The 23395-nt window shown below is 32.7% G+C and overlaps 2 protein-coding genes across 2 annotated transcripts in view; both read right to left on the reverse strand.

Annotated features, from left to right (window-relative positions):
• Window positions 1-23395, reverse strand: part of LOC129217188 (uncharacterized) — a 188734-nt gene that overhangs the window by 60791 nt on the left and 104548 nt on the right. The window lies entirely within an intron of this gene.
• LOC129216440 (uncharacterized protein K02A2.6-like) lies at window positions 10034-11206 on the reverse strand. The gene is made up of 2 exons (XM_054850655.1): window positions 11017-11206; window positions 10034-10944 (listed from the first exon to the last, which is right to left on the reverse strand). The coding sequence occupies exons 1-2, from the start codon at window positions 11204-11206 to the stop codon at window positions 10034-10036; spliced, it is 1101 nt and encodes a 366-aa protein (XP_054706630.1).

Raw genomic sequence — 23395 nt, forward strand, 5'->3', positions numbered from 1 at the left:
TGTGAACCTTCGCAGAGTTCGCACACTTGCCCCGTGACGGGGTAAGTTGGCGAGCCTTATGGGGTTAGTTGGCAAATTGAGAAAAAATTCATAACAGACACAGAAAATTTCACAAAACGCCTCAATGATGCTTTAAATAAGCAAGTAAAACGTACCAATAAATGAAAAAAAAAGCGAATTTAGTATTGTAATTGCTTTAAAATTAGGTATGTTACACCTATAAAAGGTTTAACTGAATTTAGAAGAAAATGTTGAAAAACGCAAACATTAAATGAAATGAACTCTTTTATTTGCCTCCGTTCTTTTTTTTAATGTTTCTTTTGGGTTTACATTCCTTTTTTCTTGGGTTCAGAAATTTCTTGTAAGTTTTGGGGACTTTTTGTGATGATTTGCGTTTTCCTGCTAAAATTCTTTCTTCCTGAAGGGCATTTTTGACTGTATTATTAAAGGGCATTGCTGTAGAACTCTTTCGTTTCCATCCTTTTTTGATCTTACCCTCTCCAGCGTTAGGATAAGGTCGTGTATGATCTGGAGTAATGCTCAGAGACGTATGTGCGTTTAGCTAAGGCATAGCGCTATCTTCAGTTAGAAACTCTAAATCTGAATTATTGAATGAAGTGTCTACGGAATCTGTTCTAGGACTGGTACGTCCAGCTTTATTACTTTCTTCCTACATGGTTTTCTTCCTACATGGTTGCCCTGATGGGACAAACAGATTCACTCATAGATCCAGGAAGTTGGGAATCTGACCGATCAGTGATATAACTTGGCATGAAGTTACAGTCCTGAAAAATGTTTGAATTTCTGGGAAACACAACAGTTCTTTTGAAACCATTCATAATATTTATGCGGATTTCTTCTTGTGGTAAAGTTACTATTATCACCGTTGGTACGTCGTAAATCGTCATAGGCTTTCCTGAATTATTCACCATCCAAGAATCACAAGCGGAATTAACATATTTTTTCAATGGACATGGGCCATGTAGACACTTATCAAGAAACAGCAACTTTTGGCAACAATATGGTGGGAAAGAAAGTAGTGTTATTACTATTTTTAGTAGTGTAGTAGTTTCCTTACAAAAATCAAGCCCTTCTATTAACGTAGGAGTTGTAAATGTCTAGTAAGAGATTCAGAGGTTTTTCTTTGAACATCTAGTGTTTTTAGCAAAATTTTTAAAGAAATCTGGAAACATTTCAACTGTAATCTACCCACTAGGAAATGTACCACACATGCAGCATTACATCTTGTGTGGTTTTCCCGTTGTTGTTTTTTCTCTTGTATTTTCTCATTTCCGGAAAGAAAAGCACGTCTGTTGGCATTTGTTTAAGTATGTCAAAAAGAAATGATAAGCTCAAGAATAATGGAACTAATGCCATTATTTCATTAAATTGACAATTTACAGAATTTAAATTTCAATTGTTTAATGTTTTGACTCTAAAAACGTAACTTGGGCAAGTATGCGAATTCGCACACTTACCCCGAAAAAAGTTCATCTACTAGTCCCAACTCGCCATATTGAAATCAAGTTACACTGGTTTAAAAATGGTTTCATAAAATAATCCGAATAAGATGTCATTTGTTGCGTAGGAGCATGGGCTTTTCAATATTAATAAGTTTTGGTAAGTTACTCCACTATTATATGTTTTATAAGAAAATAACTAAGCATGAAAAAAAAACTTAACCCTGCGAAAAAAAACAACTTTCTCTCGTGTAACACGTTTGGTTTGGCAGATTTCACTGAAAATACACTGACAGTAGCGAGGCATCTACGTGGTCAACCAAAAACGAGAAAATTATTTAACATTAGCACACTTATCCATTCGCATACTAGCCCCGGTCTCCCCTACATACGCTCAGTTTTTAATTATGTAAGATTAGAACAACAGAGATATGGATTTCTGTTTTAGCGAAAAGTCCTGGCTCAACTCAATTCAAGCTCGGAGCTAAAAAGCAAAATGTATGAGACCACGAATTTGAAAGCAACTTTTCAAACGTACAAAAATGCCGTTTTGCAATGCTCAGGAGCCCCTTAGCACCTATAGCTGTGCAGGTTGGTACAAATTAATTTGGAACCCAGGAAAAGGGTGCACTTCAAAGAGTTCTTTTTTTAAATTAAAAATGATGATTCCGAATTCATAAAAAAACCCCGCTAACAGTTTAAAGTTCCTTCAAAAAAAGAAAAAAAAACTGATCCTTAGTTGTTCTAATTTTAGTTAAAATAGTACATAGCTTCGCATTGGACTCTACAGAAAAAGGAAATAATACTTCTGAGGTTTTGTGCTTTTACGCCAACCTACAGTGTCATCAGCCATTCTAATATGCGCCTAATACATCTTTATCTTACAAACGTATTGCTGGAAGGATTATTTAAACCTAATATTATAAGTAGAAAAATAATTAACTTCGAAAATCTGGCTCTATTCGGGAAAAATAATTAGTCATCTGAGCTCATTCTTCAAAACACAAGCAAACGCTTTATCAAGAAAGAGTGCAAAACTTTTAAGCAAAAACCATCATTTATAAATTACATAATTAGTCATATTTTATTTAATTTTTATTTAAAGCATAATTTTAAGAAAAGTGTTCCAAATTCACAAGCACATTTTAACGTGGAAAACAAAAATAAAAATTAAAGAGAAAAATCAGATAACTTTTTGCAGGCGATAAAAATGTTTAGTGCAAGATACATTATATTTATTAATCACAAAATAATTCTATTTGAGGGACCAAGTAGTAAAGCCTCAATTACCTTAAGTATAGAGAGAGTTCTCTTTCGTTTTATTATTTAATAAGAAATTCTTTTACCAAGAGTGCCCTCAACAATTTCTTTCTCAAGATTTGCTCCTTTCATGATGGTAATCAGATATGTTATTTATGACACGGAATTGAATAACCTATGTATAAAAGCTCACAACTACTCAGTGTAACTAAATTAAATCGTAACAACTTCAGATAGGCTCTTCTATTAGGTAAAAGAAACAAATTGACATTCATTTTTATTTATTTTTATGTATTTTTTTACAGCTTTTCTTGATCGCTTTTCTAATGGCTTTAAATTTTTGTTACAATCTGGAATGGCTTTGGTTCATCAAGAAATTGATTTTGTTAGAATGTGAAAGTATCATTATTGCAATTATTTATCTCTTTAGCTTAATATCTTTATTTCTAAATATTTTTTGAGATTTAGTTAATAAAGCAGAGGACATTTCTTTATTACAAGGATTAATGATTATAATATAATCTGAGATAATATATAATTGTTTTGCTTTAATAAATATAAAGTATTGGTATGTTTAAACACTACTCAATATTTCTCTTCATAAAATGAAAAATTATTTGATACATATCCTTATATAAATAATAGCCGATGATCGAGTAACCCACCTGTTTCAACAATGAAACTCGCGCCACGTCATGATAATTTGATAATATGTTTTGGTAATGTTTAACCAAGGCTTCACTCGATGCGTGTCTTATCAGGCTCAGTCATTTCTCAAAAGATCAAAGGCGCCGCCTTGCCCGTAAGATGGCGCTGTAGTATAACCACGGGAAATCACTTGTTTACATTAGTTAACGTATTATTTCAGCTGTAAAAAGTGATGTTTTTTCAATCTTTAACGTAAAATTTCATTGATATGGTTAACCGATGTGTAGTAGTGTAGTACATGGTGAATTGATGCCGGAACGGGGTACCAGGTCTGTTTTTCAAGGAAAATAAATTCCCTTTTCAGGTAAAGCTGGTCCCAACTCAGTATTCAACTATTTCTCATTGGCGTTCACTTCTGGTAAAATGCATCCCTGAAGCACAGGGAAGTTCAAAGCATTTTGAGCCTTGGTCTCACTTTTAGTAAGTCGGCCCCAGAGATTACGTATACATTTTTTGAGACATTTAATGTGAGTTGATATCGAGAAGGGTTCGAACATTACTCTTCCTCTAAATTTAAAAAAAAAAAGTCTGAGAAGGAAACCTTGTTGTTTATAAATTATATAGTATTTTACTGCATATTTAAAGGAGGTATTTAATGGCGCAATCGTCAAGATTTCGACAATAATCGTTTTATTTTCACAATATCGGTAAGACTGTAATACATATTTGCTCATTTGATATTATTTAGTTACAGGTACGTCGCTCAGCTTGGTGAATTTTCTCTTTACCTTTACTTGGAGAAAAATGAAAAATTGCACTTACATCATCGTCAGCGAAAATTAAAAAATAAGGCTTACATTGTCGTATGTTTGCTTCTTTTTCTAATTTTACAAAACTTACACACTTTCAATTTTTACTTTCTTCTATATCTAATACATAGAAGAAAGTATTGAATTCGTGCAAATTTTCGAATTTCGAATTTTGACGGATTCGAACGTTTTGAGGTGTGCTCAGTCCATTTCGACTATTTTTGGAAAATGTCTGTCTATCTGTCTGTGTGTATGTGTGTGTATGTATGTGTGTGTGTATGTGTGTGTGTGTGTCACGTCTGTGTGTGACCAGTTTTTTGTGGCCGCTCTACAGCAAAAACTACCGCATGAAATCGAACGAAATTTGGTACACATATGTGCCCCTATGTGAACTTGTGCCCATTGGTTTTTGGCGCGAATTCCTCCAAGGGGGGTGGAGCAATGGGACGTTTTTTGAGTTACGCGTGCTTGCTATTCCTCAGGAAGTAACTGGCGGAATCAGACAAAATTTGGTCCATATGTTGCCATTAACAGGAACAGGTGCTGATTCAATTTTGGTGTCAATAACTCAAACGGGGGTTGAGCTATAGAACGTTTTTTGTCGTCAATTGTGACTGCTGTATCTCAAGAAATAATGAACAGAATGAAAGAAAAATTTATCGGCAAGTAGTCTTTAGTGGGTATAAGAGCTGATTTTATTTTGGTGTCAACAGCTAAAAAGGGGGTAGCGCAATCGTCCGTTCTTTTTTTCCATTGTGAGTGCCCTATCTCAAGAAGTAATGCTACGTTCTGGTTGAAATTTGGAACATATGTGAATCCATATGTAAACAGGCTTTGGTTCAATATTGACGCCAATCGCTCCAAGAGGTGATGATTTTTTTTTTTTGAATAAAAATAGCTTTATTAATGCAACAATAAGAAAGATAAATCGTAACAGATTGTCGTCTGCGTGTTTCTCGTGATTTTAATTGAATGGAAATGATCGGAAATATTATCTCAATGATTTAAAATTTTTAACTGTTGCCATCTTATGTTTGTTAACAAATAAAATATTTGTAATTAATTCAAGCAAGGCTTTTAAAATAACTTTCAATTTTCGCTCTTTGCTTTGCTTTTGCAATAATTCAGACATTGGGATGGTAGTCAAGTTTTTGCATGTGTAATTTTGTTTTTGTTGGGAATATTGCTTCCTCGTCAAGCATGGGGAGGGATCAGAAAAAAAAAAAAGAAAAATATAGAAGAAAGTTTCGTGATGGCCACAACATACTAGTTACTTATGACAAGGTTAATTTATTCTGCTGATTATGTCACATAATAATGGAGAATTGAAATTGATTTAGCGAAATATTTTAACGAGATTTCTCATATTATTTTAACTTCTCGTTTTTATTTGGCGAATTATTTTACTTTGTTTTGATTAAAAATCCGCGAAAAAAACAAAATAACATACTACTTCGAAAAATAAATAAATTCGATGATCGAAAGCATTTAAAGTTTTATTACATATAATTTTATTACCATTTATTTATTGAAAGTTTCAATAATCCTCTCAGTAAATGAAACTACCCACGAAACGACACTAAAAGTTTCAGTAAAATATAAAAAAAAATATGCTGAACAAACTATATTTGAAAACTATAAAAGCTTCATTTTATTAAAACCAAAAAACCGAATACGGGGGCAACAAATAAAATGAAAAATAATCGCCAAGAGTTGAAATGCATCGTGACGCACATATATGGAATTCTTTGGCGTCACAAAATTTGACAGCATTATATTTCTTGCCATTTAATATTCACATTAAAATCATGGGGGAATTATCCAGTCGCGGAACATGTGAAATTGTCGAAAATTTTTTCTATTGCTAAAATTGCTGTCGCCAATGTTTGTTCTTTTGATACTTTAATAGAACTTTTATTGTTTTTTAATTAATTAATACATTTATCTGGCGAATTATTTTATACTTTAATGGATCCTTGGCTGAATACAGTAACATGGTTGCTTCCTAATACTGTTTAGTTTTGATTTGGCGGATTACGAAATAGCTTAATTTAATTTTCCATTTTTTTTTTTAATTTTAATGTAACTTTTTATGCTACTTAATGGCTTTTTTTTAATTTGATATTTAACAAATAATTAAAAAATTTGTGGAACTTTTCATGTTTTTTTTGGTGCAATAATGTATTTATGTGACGAAGTTTCTCCCCTTTAAATTTCCTCACAATGCGTAAACATTGGAATACCGTTTACCTTTTTAACAGGCTTGTTTTTACTTTTTTTAACTGTTATTAATATTTTTATTTATTTATTTTTTCAACAAGCGAAAGTTTTGCTCAAAAAAAAGGAATTTTTATTATTATATATTTTTTAAAGGCTGGAATGTATTTATAATTTATAAAAATCTTTAAATGAAAAACTGCCATGTTTTCCTTTTTTGAAATTTTTATTGGCATGTTTTTCCGGGTGAATTCATTATTGTTTCAATGTACTTTTAAATGATTTAAATTTCTTGTTTTTTAACATACAACGTACTCCTTTATGATATAAATTATAATTTATAATGGTCGATACTAACGATCAGTTTTATGGCAAAATTTTTATTTGATATCTTTTCTACTTACTTTTCTTTAGAAAAATTGTATCTCTATGCATTTTTTGTGCATTTTAATAATTCTTATTGTAAAACAACTAAAGACATCAAATTGAGCTATTCACCATTTTCAGAATATGTTTTTAAAAAATAACTAATTTTGAATTAAACTTTAAAGTATAAGAAAAAAAAAATACTAAAAGCTCTCTGAATGTTTTCATAAATATATTTATCAACTGACAAAAATATCCGGCGTTGCCTGGGTTAGTAATAATTATGAGAAACAATCGCTACTTTCATTTGTTTTCTGTTTTAACTAGTAAATATATTTATCAGTTGTGCTTGATGAAGCATATGTAATTAAGTTTTGCATAATAAAACCAAAAAAGTACTTTTTCTTGATACAAATTATTAAGCATAGTTCATACGTTTAATAGACAGTATGGTTTCGTCCATAAGATGTAATGTTTAATTATATAATATTACGCATTATTTCATTCAGAGCCAAATTTCTAATGTTTGTTTTTTATTAATTGGAAGCAGAAATTACCCCCCCCCCCCTCCCCCCTTCCCCAAAAAAGAAAAAATAACAGTATTTCCAAAACATTTATTCACATACGTTTTCGAACAAAAAATTTCTTTTAAAGTTCGTTTGAAATTGTTATTCAATGTATAAATTGCAATATATGCTCACTCCTATTTATATTTATTGAAGGTTTGCAGCTACATTACTCAAATAATTTTGAAAATGCTTATTGCGAAAAGTTGGAATAATTAATCACAACATTTTTTCATACACGGAATTTACATTGATTTGTCTTCCTCAGCTTATAGTCTTCTGATTTTGTTTCCAAACTTAATTTTTCTTGAAAACAAAGTTTCATATTTTTTCACTTTTTGCATAAAATATCTTTTCAAACACTTTTCCTTAGGAAGAAAAAAACCGCTTTTAAATTAACTCAAATACTTTTGAACTCAATTTTGAACAACTATTCTCTTTAAGAATAATCTTATCTGTTGTTTATATAGTTAAAAGTTGCCACAAAATCCACCAGATGTCGCTGGAGTCTGACCAGGTTTTTTGTTTGATTGATTGGTTTCATACTACAACTTTTATTGAAAATGACTGAGCCTAATAAATATCAAGTGAAGCCTTGGTTTAACATGCAGCTTTATTGTGACAAGGCTGGACTCGATCCGGTAACTTAACTGTTTTACTGGTAAGACTTTCATTTTAGGAAAACGAAGGAACCAAAACAATTAAAGCTATCTACTGGAGTTTAGGGTTAATCCACTGGTGTTTGGGTTAAAGTTTAATTTACCAAAATATCGCCAAATGGACAATTGCTTCGTTCAAATGTAGAAACAATTTTCACCCGTCATACCATGACGGGCGACTTTCTAGTCTATGAATAATGATGTAATTTATGAATGAATTTGCAAGAAAGAAATTTTATATCTGAAGCACACAGAGCTAACTAAATATAGTGTCAAAATTGATCATACATTCCAATGATTGAAAAAATTCAAAAACAATATGTTTCGAGTATTTGACATCACTGGGTAAAAGGACGATTTACACAGCTCTAAATTAATCATAGATTTCATTTCTATTAAATGAACGGAACTGTCAAGGTTTCTTTCAAACATATTCAAATTAATATTTATTTCGCTGTTAATAGAGAAAATACTTTCTTCTTTAATTTGTAATGGTTCTATAATTTGTGCACATACGGAGTGTCATGGTCGTAGCAAATTTCTTTCTGAATGATTATGTTTCGCCAACGGAACGTATTTCATGTGTGTACCTTTTTTACGTTTGAAACAGATATTTCAAACCAAAATATTCTTCATATTCCTGAAGGAGAAATATAAATAACAGAATTTAAAAAAAAACACTAAGCACTTTTCATATTGCATTCAAAGGGATAAAATAAGTTTTCTGGGTAAGAAAGGACAATTTAAGTATCCCTGTGGTTTTCAATTATTCTAAGAAAATAATACCACAAACGAAGATAAGTGCGGCTCAAGTCATGAAGAGAATTTCTTATCATTATCTAGCTTTCAATCATAAATTTGAGTGTTGAAAAATGCATATTTTTCTTAATGGGAAAGTTTGGTTTGAAATTAATTGAGCCGCACTTTTCTTCGTTTGTGGTGTCGTTGAAAATTACAGGAATTGTCCTTTCTGACCCAGAAAAGTTATTTTGTCCTTTTGAGTGCATTATGAAAAGTGCTTAGTATTTTTTAAAAAGATCTGTCATTTATTCTTTTTAGTGTTAATTTATTTCAGAAATAGAATAATGTTCCCATCACGAAACTTCACCCTTTTTTTTCATATAAATGCTCCATACTAAACGTGTTCCGTTCTAGTATTTACTTGCGTGCTAATTTAATTAGATCCATTTAAATATTGAAGGTTTCTCAAACTAAAATATTTAATAATTAATTATTAAATAAATAACTCAAACAACATACAAGTTGCTTGTGATAAAGATCCTAATATGTTTCTTTACTTAACCCCGTTATCGATCATTGGCATAGATAAGGATAAAAATCCTAAGAAATCAATACTAGTGAATACATTTCATGTTTGCTCCAGAGAAGCCTTGATTCAAAACTTTCATTATGATTACTATTAATATTGCGTTGTAAGGCAACAAAATTTATAACGGCGGGTTTTATATTTAAATATTTAATGGGGAAATTTGCTGTTTCCCATCCTAACCGAAATAATAATCATATTTTAGAATTTTATTTTTCAGCGTTAAGTTGTACCTTAAGATTAAGCAAATCATTTAATAAAATCCCGAAGTCTCTAAGTGGTCTAGTTTCTGAGATATAAGCAGAAGCAAGCATCAGAGTTCTCCGTGACAATTAGGCCAAGTATAATAAAAGTGCTTAATTATTAGGGAGAAGATAAGTATAAAATTATCGAACACCTTCTATTAAATTGTAAGGTGTTTCGATAACCTCCAACAGTTAATGCTTTTCTAACAAGATTTTAAAACTGAAGCATATAGTTTTGTCGAGCGGTTTGAAGGCGAGGGTGTTTCGTATTTCATTGAAGACTAATGATGTAAGCACATAGATGTTTTATTACTGGACGGAGTTACAGCAACACACAAGTACACGGAAGCGCGAAAACAGAACAACAGAATAGCCACGCACTCAGATAGCCTTAGCATACATCAACACAGAGCGGGGCGCCGTCTAGCGGCCAAAGCTCCCGCGACATCCCCCCGACGAAGTTCGGAAAAAGGGATTTAAAGATCTAAACGTTCTGGTGGTTTGACAACCCTACCAGAACGAGTTTGTTTATGGGTAATAGTCTTGGGTGTAGGACAGTCCTGAATTGGAGGAGTCTCTGGAAACACAGTTTCTAGCGCCTCTGTTGCAGCCTCGGGAACATTGATTGTTTCCTCGGTCTCTTCTGGTTCGGGCATCGGAATTAGGTGTTGGCGATTTCGACGAATTTCATCTCTGGGAGTCAGGACGTTGTAGGACCTTGGTGTCTTTGCCGGAGAAGCAATGATTCCCGCTGTTTTGGAGTCTGGAATCCAAACTTTCTCACCTATGCTTAGAGGACGCAATTCATAAGCACCATGTTTTCGATCAAAGGCCGCTTTTTCTTTTTCTTTACGGGAAATGTCTTTTTGTAAATGCTCTTTCCCGTTTGGCCATTTTGGACGTAATTGTTTAGGGTGAACTGGAAGTCGAGTTCGGAGAGATCGTCCCATACATAGTTGAGCAGGGCTATATCCCGTTGGCCCCGATGTGTTACGATAGGTTAGTAGAGCAATGTTGAAATCTGAAGACTTTTCCAGTAAGTTTTTCATCGTCTGTACCATTCGCTCTGCTTCGCCGTTTGCCTGCGGATAGCGGGGACTACTTGTTTCATGCTTAAAGCCGTAGTCAGCAGCAAATGATTTAAATTCTGATGATGAATACTGTGGACCATTGTCGCTAATCACAAGGTCAGGTATGCCATGTCTGGCGAATATGGGTTTGATACTGTCTATCGTTGCTGAAGAAGTCAAGCAAGGTAATTCACAAACTTCTGGGTATCTTGAGTAATAGTCTGTGACTAATAGAAAGTGTTTACCTCTAACTTCAAAAAGATCTGTAGATACCTTCTCCCAAGGTCGAGTTGGAGGAGTAGAAGGAATTAAAGGTTCTTTATTTTGAATTCATGTTTTGACACAGATCGGACAGCAAGTTATAATTTCTTTTATTTGTTGAGAGATACCTGGCCACCATACCGACTCCTTAGCTCTGGATCTACATTTGTTTATGCCTATGTGTCCGTCATGGATTCGGCGTAATATATCTTTCTGTAATTTTTTTGGAATTACCAGCCTAGGACCTTTTAGTAGTAGTCGGTCAGAAAAAGTCAGTTCGTCTTTACTCTTCCAGTATGGACCCGCTTCAAATGGCATGTTGCCGTGTTCTGGCCACCCTTCTTGGCAAAACTTGATAACCAGAGATAAAGCGCTATCCTTCAGAAGTTCTTCTTTTATTTCTTGTAATTTCTCAGAAGAAGCAGGGATGGTTTTTACAATATAATTAATATAGGCTTGTACTTCCCTGTCCTACAGCTCATCGTGATTCATTTTATGTGTTTCAGGCGATCTTGATAATGTATCGGCAGTTGCAATTAAGTCACCTGGAACGTAAATTATATTGTAATCAAAACGCATCAATCTGATTCTGAAACGTTGAATACGCGGTGGTAGGTCTTCGATGTTCATCTTGCCTAAAAGAGGGACTAGAGGCTTATGATCAGTCTCTAACGTGAACTGAAGTCCTAGCAAGTATTGTTGAAATCGTTCTGCTGCCCAGGTCGCAGCCAAAGCTTCCTTTTCGATTTGCGAATAACGCTTTTCTGTGTCACTTAAAGATCTTGAAGCGTACGAAACTGCTCTTAACTCGTCATTGAGTTGTTTTTGGAGCAAGACACAGCCTAAACCAAAGGATGAAGCATCAGCCGATAAAGTAGTTTCATATTCAGGATGATATTTTGCTAAGCATACTGGCGAAATAATTAATTTTTTTATTTCTTCCATTGCTTCTGATTGAGGAGTATCCCATTGAAATTCCACATTTTTATTTAAGAGTGACCTTAAAGGTTCTGTTAATGATGATAAATGAGGGATGAATCTAGCAACGTGATTTACCATTCCTAGAATTCTTCGAACACCGGATATGTCACTTGGAGCACTAAGATTCTTTATTGCACTAACTTTCGCAGGATCGGGTCGAATACCATCTTTATCGATGACGTGCCCAAGAAATTTTACACTAGTGCATGAAAATACACATTTAGATAGATTAAGAGTGACTCCAGATTTGGATAATTTTATTAAAACTTTTTCCAGCCTTTCGTCGTGTTCTTTTTGATTTCTGCCAAAGACTAGCGTATCGTCGGTTTGATTGACCACTCCTGGTAGCCCTTCTGAGATTCTTTGCATGCGGTGTTGAAAATGTTCGGGAGCCGATGTAATACCGAACGGAAGACGTGTGAAACAGAATCTTCCGAATGGTGTTATGAATGTAGTAAGATCTTGGCATTCTTCTGCCAGGGGAATTTGAAAGAACCCAGAGTTCGCGTCAAGTTTGGAAAATATTTTAGCTTCTCCGAGTAGTCCTAATGACTCTTCCACAGTAGGCATTATGGTTTTTTCACGGGCTACGTATTTATTGAGTTTAGTGAAATCGACGCAGATTCTAACTTCTCCGGTTGGTTTGATAACTGGAACCAAAGCTGCACACCATTTCGTCGGACGAGTTATTCTACGAATTACCCCCATTTTCTCGAGCCTATCGAGTTCGAGTTTTACTTGTTTTCTTAAAGGCAATGGTACTCTGCGAGCAACATTAACACTAGAGGGAGTAGCATCTGAATCTAAAACTATATGATAAGTTTCCTTCATTTTACCCAGTCCGCTGAACAATTCAGGAAATTTTGATTTATAAGGTTCCTTTTCGTTGCAAGACTTTCCTACTGAACTGGCTATCTTGATAATGCCTAAAGCTTCTATAGCAGGCCAACCCAACAAGGGCTCAGAAACTGAATCAACTACAAAAAGTGTTTGTTCAGAATCTTCGTTTTCGAACTTTAAGTTTGCACAAAATTTCCCTAGAACTTTTAGTCGTGAGCCATCAGGCCCTTTCAAGATTTCATGGGCTTTACTTAACGTTTTTGGAATCCCTGGTGTTTCTGGACCTACAATTGAAACTTCTGCACCAGAATCCACTTTAAACTTTACTGAACAGTCATTATATAATATCTGAACATGGAGAGAATTTTGATTTTTACTAATTATACCCCCAACTGAATATTCCGCATGTTCTGTTCTGTCACATTCGGCAACAGAATCAATTTTTGGACGGGCTTTATAATTATTTAGCTTTTTCCGGCAAACTTTTGAAAAATGTCCTTTCTTATTGCACGAATGGCAGATAGAATTACTAGCTGGGCACATTTTCCTAGCGTGTGAAGAACCGCCACAATAGCCACAAGTTTTGTTTTCAACTTTCTGTTTAGAATTTTCAAATTTATTTGATTTCGGTTTGTTTACCCATTGCTTATTATTTACATATTGCTGTTTCTTTACAAAATCAATATTAGATGACTTAACATTCAATTGAGCGAGATCATGTTGTTGAGCTTTCACAGTTTCTTTTTGGCGCGCTTTTTCTATGGCGACCTCAAGAGTTAGATTTGCATCTAATTGCAAGGTTTCGGATAAACTTTTATCACGTAATCCAACCACAAAACGATCTCTGATTAATCTCGTTTTCGAATTACCAAAGTTGCAATGAGCTGCCAAAGAATATAAAGCAGTTGCAAATTGATCAACAGTTTCGTTCTCATATTGATACCGTAAATTAAATTTAGCACTTTCATATACCTCATTATATCGAATTACGAAATGAGAATCAAATTTTTCTTTTACGGTTGTATATTTATCTTGATCACCAACTGGAAGGTCGAACGATGCAAGTATTTTACGAGCTTCCCGCCCCATTGTATACAACAGCATGCGAACTTGAGTGATCTCAGATTTTTCACTAAGTCCCGATGCATACCGAAAGTCCTCGAACTCTTGAATCCATTCGGGCCATTCAGCCGAATTTTGGAAATTAAATGGTGACGGAGCTCTGATTGGAATACTATTGTTGGAATTTACTTCCATTGTGATGCAATCGAAAACAAAACTAGTACTTACATTCGATGTCTTCTATTATAGAAACAAAAACTTATTTTCTTTTACTTGAGTAGACTCCTGACACCATGTCGAGCGGTTTGAAGGCGAGGGTGTTTCGTATTTCATTGAAGACTAATGATGTAAGCACATAGATGTTTTATTACTGGACGGAGTTACAGCAACACACAAGTACACGGAAGCGCGAAAACAGAACAACAGAATAGCCACGCACTCAGATAGCCTTAGCATACATCAACACAGAGCGGGGCGCCGTCTAGCGGCCAAAGCTCCCGCGACAGTTTGAATATATGAGTAAACAACAAAAGAGAGAGAGAGATATATAAACTGTTTGTAAGTTGTAGTTAACCCCCCCCCCTTTCTATCTTACTAATATTATATATGCGAAAGTTTGTCTGTATGGATGGATGTATGGATGTATGGATGGATGTATGGATGTTTGTTACTCTTTCACGCAAAAACTACTGAACGGATTTTGATGAAACTTTACAATAATATAGCTTATGCATCAGAATAACACATAGGGTAGTTTTCGTCCCGTTATGGGGGGCAAAACCCCCTTAGGGGGGCAATAAAACACAATTTTTGTATAAATTCTCTAATATTGGGATGAATAAATACTTGCACATATTTACATTATATGTCCATCGAAAGCTCTGATTTTTCTGCTGAAGATGGCACCTGTTCGAAATTTCTAAGTAGAATAAAAAACGAGTTATGAGCTTTTTAGATCCATGTTCGAAGGCTTTCCTCAACTCAATACAGTATTTAGTGTATCATCTCAACTCCCTGTCGATAGCGACAATTGTTGTATTGTTGACTTTCTTTGCTTTTCGTGATTGTTCAAGGCTTTTCTCAAGTCAAATCTTGAAGTAAGATTTTTGCACAAGATTGGCAAATAATACATGATTTGGCTGATGATTTTCCATTTAAACGGAACTTTAAAGTAATTAATGGTTTTTATTATTATTTATGCTAATTGAACACTTACTCATTATCCAAACAACCAGCAGATCGCCAAAATTTTTGCAGAAAGATTTCCGTAGCTGATGCATTTGGCAGTTTTTTCAACGTTGCTGTTTTTGAAGCCGAAGACTACGTCATAATGTTTCTCAGCTTTCACCATGTAAACAAAATATCGCCAATCAAAGAATTTTCAAAAGACTTTTTTTACTGTGTTAAATAATCCAGCAACTAAATTAGGCAAATCCATAAACAGCACAAAAACTTCCATTAATTTTCCTTTTTGCACAATTTCAAACAATCACCAAATTTTATTACTTATTTTGGTAACATTTCGGATGAAACTGTTTAGCGCCATTTTATGGTGACCAAAAATATCTCAGCATCTGGCGACGATATCTCTGTAACGAAAATTAATATCATATCGTTTTACAAAGTAAGGAAAGAATGGGGGAGCATCATCGAAGGTACCTCGAAACGACTTTCGCAAATTCGGTAAAATCGCACCAAGAGCCACAATAATTGAAATTTCCCGAAATAACTAAAGCAAGTATAAGGGGATTACGAGCGCAGCTACTTTTTTTTAATCACTTCGTACTTCATTAGCCATACAGAGAAGGTTTTAGACTCCATGTTAAAAAAAAAAGTATCAACAGATTAATCTTTTTAAACATGAGAAGATTAATTTCATGTTTTTTAAATTTGTATATGCTTAAATATAGTGCTTTCGTTTCTAAATCAATACTACTTTGTTTTTATACTTATTGCTATTTTAGTTTTATGGGTAAGGAAGAAACTCTATTTTTAATCACGTCAAAAAGATGTGTTTTAAATTCTTTTACTTAAAACAGAAAACAAAAGCAAGTAACGATTTTTTCTAATAATTATTACTGACCCAGGCAACGCCGGGTATTTTTGCTAGTTTGAAATATAAATGGGTGAAGGAAAGGAAAAGCATTTTTATGCAATTCATTTCAAAAGTACCGAATTTCAACGATATAATATTGCAACTATAATAGTTTTTTTTTTTCAAAAGAAACAAACTAGTTTAGTAATTTATTCGTTACATCCATTAACGTTGCTAACCGTTACCAGAAAAAAAAAAGCACAAATGCATTTAAAATTTAGAATCAAAATAGCATTTACATTTCCGTTACTTTTATCAGAATCAAAACCGTTTTCACCAATTCCCTTTGCGTGTAAACTGAAGTATTTCCAATTTGCAATTTTGTAGTCCATACAGTGAATCATGTCGCCTAATTAATCGATCTAAAAACTTTGAAAAAAATCCATGTGTTTGAGGCTTTACACGATTCAAAACATCAATTTAAAGTAAGTTTTTTTTTTAAAGCGCTTTTTCACCGCTTGCTTGTGTACTTTAAAACTTAATTCTAAGCAAAAAAATAACAATAAAAACATGCTTTACTATATGACAAATTGTTCTATATTGTGCTACATTGTACTATATTGTTCATGACAAAACAAGCTAGTATAATAGTTAGGAGTCGTTTCGTATGATCTGAAAATGACTTTCCTTTATTTCTGTAAAAAAGATAAAGCGTAAATAGGGCACAAGTCCGTTTTTTATTCTGCTTCCAATCGAATAGAGATCGGTACTTCTTATATTCGTTGGTAGGAAACACGATAATTTGTTTTTGAATAAGTTATGGCAGAAATTTCAGTGCAAAACACAGTGGGACAAGAGTTGCCAGACATGAATTTTAACTCTTAAAAAATGAGTTTGAAACTATTTCAATCTGGGTTGATCAGGGGTACATCTTTACTAATAATAAAGCTGAAAGTCTCTCTGGATGTCTAGATCTTTGTGATGCGCATAGCGCCTAGACCGTTCGGCCGATTTTCATGAAATTTGGCAAAGTTAGTTTGTAACATCGAAATGTGCACCTCGACGCGATTTTTCGAAAATTCGATTTTGTTCTTTATCTATTTCAATTTTAAGAACATTTTACTTAGCAAATTATCATAACGTGGAATAGTAATCTACGGAATCGTAACGTGGAACCGTAACATATGCGAGCAAATGAACATATAGGACAGTGCCAATAATGTTTGAGATCAAAAAAATTTAGAACAGGATAAAACCAGTTCGAAAGGTAAAAAAATCTAATAACATTAATAGGAAAAATAAATTACGGGCGAGCTGAGCTCGGCAAGGGGGTGTAGGGGGGTTTATCACGATTTCTGGAAAAACTAAGAGTCCTATCGAAAAAAACTAAATTACAAAGTTGTTGGTAATAAAAAGATCTACAACTTTTGTATTTGCACTTTTTTCTATAACCTCAAAATATATGCGAAAAATTCAAAAAACCTACTTTTTGGTTTTTTATTTTTATCTCCCACAAAAAAATTTTTTTTTACTAAATTTAATGAAAAGGTACCTTATTATGTCCCAAATACACTGTAAATTTTTGGATTTAAAATATTAGTTTTTTCTCCTTATTTTGATTCAGTAGTAAAAAAGCATCAGAATTTTCAATCAAAAAATCTCACGTCAAAATATCTGATTTTTTTTAAAAATCGGAGCAAGTTTTTTCGTTCGAATCTCTACTTTTTGATGGTATAAAAAACAATAGACAATACTATGGAAACTTTTCGCAAAAAAATGAAAAAAATAAAAAAAACTCGAATTTGAAAAAAAAAAAAATCATCACTATGTAAAATTTTAAGCTATTTATTAAATTAACAGCAAACACAACTGGAAAACTGATTATTTTTCATAATATTCAAGGTAACACAGTTCAAAATTACTGAAGTAGCTCATTTATCCCATCCTACAGTGTAGCTTGCTATTCGTAACTCCAACAAACTATAGAGGGCACTGCAGTCACCGTCTAATGGTGGATGAGAAGGGTAAAACAAACGCATGCTGTAGCTTGATTTTTAATTATTGTAGTATATTTTTATTTTCAGTTTGTGTCAATGTAACATGAAAAATTTTATTTTTCGAGTAATTAAAGTGTACATTTTAATAAAGAACTTAAAACTTTTACATAGTTATGACTTTTTTTTTTTTCGAATTCGAGTTTTTCATTTTTTGTGAAAAGCTTCCATAGTATTGTATATTGTTTTTTATACCATCAAAAAGTAGAGATTCCAACGAAAAAAACTTGCTCCGATTTTTTTAAAAAAAATCAAATATTTTGACGCGAGATTTTTTGTTTGAAAATTCTGATGCTTTTTTACTACTGAATCAAAATAAGGAGAAAAAATAAATATTTTAAATCCAAAAAATTACAGTGTATTTCGGACATAATAAGGTAACTTTTCATTAAATTTAGTGAAAAAAAATTTTTTTTTGTGGGAGATAAAAATACAAAACCAAAAAGTCAGTTTTTTGAATTTTTCGCATGTATTTTGAGGTTATAGAAAAAGGTGCAACAACAAAAGTTGTAGATCTTTTTATTACCAACAACTTTGTAGTTTATTTTTTTTCGATAAGACTTAGTTTTTCCGAAAATAGTGATAAACCGTTTCTTCTCCCCCCTTAAACGCAATTACACCCCCCCCCTTCCTGAACTCAGCTAGCCCGTAATTTATTTTTTCTATTAATGTTATTAGATTTTCTTACCTTTCTAACTGTTTTTATCCTGTTCTAAATTTTTTCGACTTTTTACCATTTTCAAAGCTATTGGCACTGGCCTAATAGCCAGTTGGCGAGAAATTCATCATCCATTATTTGTAAATATACAGACAAATCAAATGACCTTTTAATTTTCTACTGCGGGCAAAGCCGTGCGGGTACCACTAGTAATTTCATAAAAAGGCTTTCTTTTTTTTTAAATTTCAAGACATCGATTCAAGAGTCATTATCGTGAAGTGTTATACAACTTCACTATAGCAAGAAGCGGAAAATAGGACGGAGGCAGGAGAGAAAACAGACGACTACACACTATAGCATTTTCCTTTAGGTCAAAATCTGAAATACCTGTATATATACTTCTTGGCGTTTGATAAATATTTTAATTAACAATACTACTACTATTTACTTTTGTTAAAAATTTTAATAATATAGATATTTAATAAATAACCCATTAGTTCCTAGTTATGCTGATAAAAAAAAAATCAGATCTTTGAGTAATACTTATAAAACATAAATGTTTAAATTAGGATACCCTGAATATAGTGCGCCTCCGGGAAACATGGACTAGATGAAAAAAAAAAGCGCAATTTGGCAGCGTCGGTCGCGTGTTTGGCTTAGTGAAGAAAAAAGGGTGCTAAGCAGAATGCGAATAGTATTCTTTTTATTATATTTGGCAGAAAATTCTCTGAATTGGCACACTGACAAACCTGGTTATTTGTTTACTTTTGGTCTATCTTTTCTACAAACAGAGTAAAGAAGGAAAGACGCACTATAAACATCAGCTATTTTCAGCTTCGAAGTTTGAAAAAGATAGCTGAAAAATACTATAGTTGTTGATTTTATTTAAAAAAATAAATTACAAATTAATTTTACCATTTCATTATTATATATCAAATTATATGTTGCTTGTTTTCTTTTTAGTGAAAACAAGCAACCCTGAAAACCTTTTCCTGGGCCAAATCTCCTCCTTTTACATTTTGTTATGAGTTAAACACATTAGAAATCATGAAATGTTAACATGTAGAATTTTGAATTGAAATGTTTTCAACTCATAAGTCGTAAAATAAAGTAGCTAAATTGCGACCTTATTTTATGACTCACAAAGACGCTTTCAAAACGAAATTAATTTAAGAAGTCGTTTTAGTTAATGCCTTCATAAATTCCGCAAAACTGTGTTACAACTTTAGAGTTTGATGCACTGAGCACATCTGCATGTTCTAAAGCTTGTTGCTAAGATTCTGTTAACGGAAGAAATTATTTGAGGGATAGTTTGTGAAAGAATTTAATTAAATCTTTAGTACATTTGCACCTTGCATCTAGAAAGCATAAAAATGTTAAAAAGTATAAATAACAAACAGAATACGTCGTAAAGTTTATACTGAGTGAAAATATGCTTCATTTAATTAAAATCAACCAAAAGTGTTTTTTTAGAAAATTATAATTATATAATTATAATGTTTTTTTCTTCCATTATCTTCGACAATGTTTGAAATATTTTCAACAATGCGGATATCTTCCGGAAAATGGTTAATTATCCATAAAATAGACTAAGTTAAAATTCATGAGACTTAATAAAAATTTACATGTGTGTAAAGCCCTTGCAAGTCAGCATTACTCAAGCAGGAGTATGAAAATCAAGCCAACTTAGTTTCTGCATTTACCAGCAATGATGATGGATTAACTAAACAGCGTATTTAATATATTTCATTTTATTCATTAATTTATTTTTCCATTTATTTATTTATTTTGTAGACTTCAAATTTTTTTGTAACTTTCTCAACCGAAATATTGTGCATAAAATATTGGCACACATTTAAATACATGCAAATTAATAATATTATTAATTACTGTTGATCATTAAAAAATGCATTATCTCAAAAGAAAAAACAACTAGGTGATCATTATTATCCCAGAAGTGATCAAGAAACTCCCAGATCCAGGGGATGATTTCTAAACACAGAAAATTTAAAATATTTTAAATTTTATTTTATTTTTTAATTAAAAGAAAGTTACATATTACTTGCCTCATAGATGATCAAACTGTCACCAAAAGTTAAAACTCTGCTTTAAACAGGATTTTTCACATTATGGAGGTTGGCATTTTTTGATCAAGAATTACCTCGGGTCACTCTAATGTCGCTAATCACAAGATTATGTAAAAACTTTTAAGCTCTTGTATTCTCTCTATCAGCGATTCTTAACCAGTGGCCCGGGGGAGCAGCGCCGGTTCGCAGAAAAATTTGACCGGTACTCAGAGATTTGTGCGCTTCCACTTAAAAAAAAAAATCTTACTAAAAATTAATAAATATAATAAAATCACGTACGAAATTTTTACACGAATTTCGTGATTAATTTTTGGAATTTTCTTGATTTTTCACAAATGATTTTTTACTTAAGCATAATTTCTGCAATACGTTCTTTATACTGCAATACGTTCTTTCTTCTGCAATACGTCACTGCAATAAGTAACATCTTTAAATTTCAACTTTTTGTGGCTGTTCTTAAACACCAAGTAAAGCTTCATTTATTAGTTTTTTTAATTCAGTAATCGTTACCTTATAAAAAAGAAAATTGTTGCACCGGTTTGTAATGGTCGTCAAGTCGAAGTGTCTTTAGTTTGCAAAAAGAGAGAGGGAGAAATATGGAAAAAAAAAGCCACTGAATATTTTTCAATAGCTTTTGCTGGTCCGCAGGTTAAAAAAGATCGAGAAACGCTGGTCTAGATCGAGACTAAAAGAGGTTGAAATATTAATTTTACAACTTAAGTCCGATGTTCCGAGCATTTAAACTTCAAAAGAGCAAATATAAAAAACTTTTCGAATCAGAAACACAAAACATGAGTGTGAAGTCCGACTAAAGAATACAAAAAACCATATTAATAATTTAAAAGCAGCCGGGTACATTTTAAAAATTTCCCCACCTTCCTATTTACGTAAGTGATTAAACTTTAAGAGGTATAACGGCTGGCAAAAAGCGCAGTGGTATTCCGACGCCAGCTGTTCGAAACATAACAACACCTTTATCTGCAGATTACCTTGCGAGATAGGCTCTGGAGCACCTTAACATCATTATCACTGATTTTAAAATTTATTTGCAACTGACTCCCCACACTACCCTCACTCTTTTATCTCATTATAGGGCCATGTGGTCAGTGTCAGGACTCTTCAGTTTCAATTTAATCTGGTTTGATGTAGAAACTGATATGAAGAGGACGTATTACATAATTGGGATGGGAGCATTTTCTGTTAATAAATTTAATGCATATGTTTTTTGAACAATAATGTATTTTGTAAAGTATTAGTGTTTTATGAATCATTGTTTCTATTGCTTTCGGATAGACGTGCGATGATTAAGAAAAGACATTGTTTTTACGAAAAATGCATGATGTTTTCCATAATAAATTTGGAATCACTCATCCATTACATTATAATATTCTACTCAATATAATGTATTTATTCTTTTTGAGAATTGTCATACTTATGTTAAAATTATTTCCCATACATTACATCTCGTTGTAACATTGTATTAAAACATTATATTAAAGAAAAAGGCATGATATTTTTCAAAAAAAAAAAGAAGTCACTCGTTAATTATGTTGTAATATTCTACGCAATATAAATAAACTACAAAAATACTTCGATGCTATGAAGTAAAAATAATGAGTTTTAACGCACTTAGAAATTTTTTTTCAAAACTGTCATACTTATATTAAAATGATTTCCCTTCCATTACATTTCTCACATGGTTCAATATTACTCTGTACTGGAGTAACTGTATTCAACTGCATCTGGTACTGGCTTTTAAAATACTAGATGGAAAATTCAAAAGTTCATGACGGAAAATTAAATAAAGTATCAGATATTAAAGAAAGCCTTAAAAGCCATCTGAGGTATGAAATTAATGACTAAAATACAAAATTCTTGCCCGTTTCTTATAAGCCTAAGGAATTGAATATATATACTTGTACATTGCTTAAACTTAAAATATAAAATCTCAACGGTGCAAGTGAAAGATTAAAAGTTATGTTGCGTTAAACCATGAAACTTTAAATGTTACAAAACAAATTCTAAAACAGGCGAATAGGACAGCAGTCTAGTACTAAGTAAGAAATACAGGGCGACGCTTACACACAGATGCGAAATTGGGTTTTGAATTAAAAAAAAAAGTTCTTACAATTTGCGAAGAGAAAGTGCTTACAGTTGGCGAATCAAATATTTCATTCGAAGATGTGCACTTAAATAGCTGTTAGGGAACATCTCAGTAAGAATGGTTGGAAAAAATGTTGAGTTGCAACTGCTCCATCCGTAATTAATTGTTCAAATCAAAAGATATTTTATATACAAGTTTTTCATCAAAAGCTTTTTCCTACAAAGTTTGTTTGAAGCAAATTCGCCTCACAGTTCGGAATTGCCTTGAATTTCCCCGTAGGCGCTAATGTTAAGTTTTTTTGAACTGTTCAAAATTGAACAAAAAATAGTTCAAATCAAAAAGTGAAATATGGGAATGAGGTGTCCTCGCCGAGATCTTTCGAACAAAAAAAAGTTTGTTCGAATCGGACTATTCATTCAAAAGTTATTAGGGGGGGACAGACAGACCGACAGATCGACAAACCGAACGACATTTTTCCCCATCTCAATACCCTACTTTGCAATTTTTAATTTTTCAATATTTATTTAATTATTTTATTTATTTTTGACTTTTTTGTTTTTTGCGATAGTTTTAAGATGCATTAAGCCTTCTTTCATGCTTTTTTCTTTTTTTTCTGACTTTTACTGGGAAAGTAGGCTAAAAACGCATTAAAAGCAAGGAAGTTTTCATTTCCAGGGGGGGGGGGC

This window comes from Uloborus diversus, chromosome 2 (assembly GCF_026930045.1).
Source record: "Uloborus diversus isolate 005 chromosome 2, Udiv.v.3.1, whole genome shotgun sequence".
Classification (NCBI taxonomy): Eukaryota; Metazoa; Arthropoda; class Arachnida; order Araneae; family Uloboridae; genus Uloborus; species Uloborus diversus.

Coding starts and splice junctions, on each gene's coding strand:
- LOC129216440 (XM_054850655.1), bottom strand. CDS start 11,206: ATGCCATTTGAAGCGGGTCCATACTGGAAGAGTAAAGACGAACTGACT. Junction 10,945..11,016: donor GGAGTCGGTATGGTGGCCAG/GTATCTCTCAAC, acceptor TTCAAAATAAAG/AACCTTTAATTCCTTCTACT.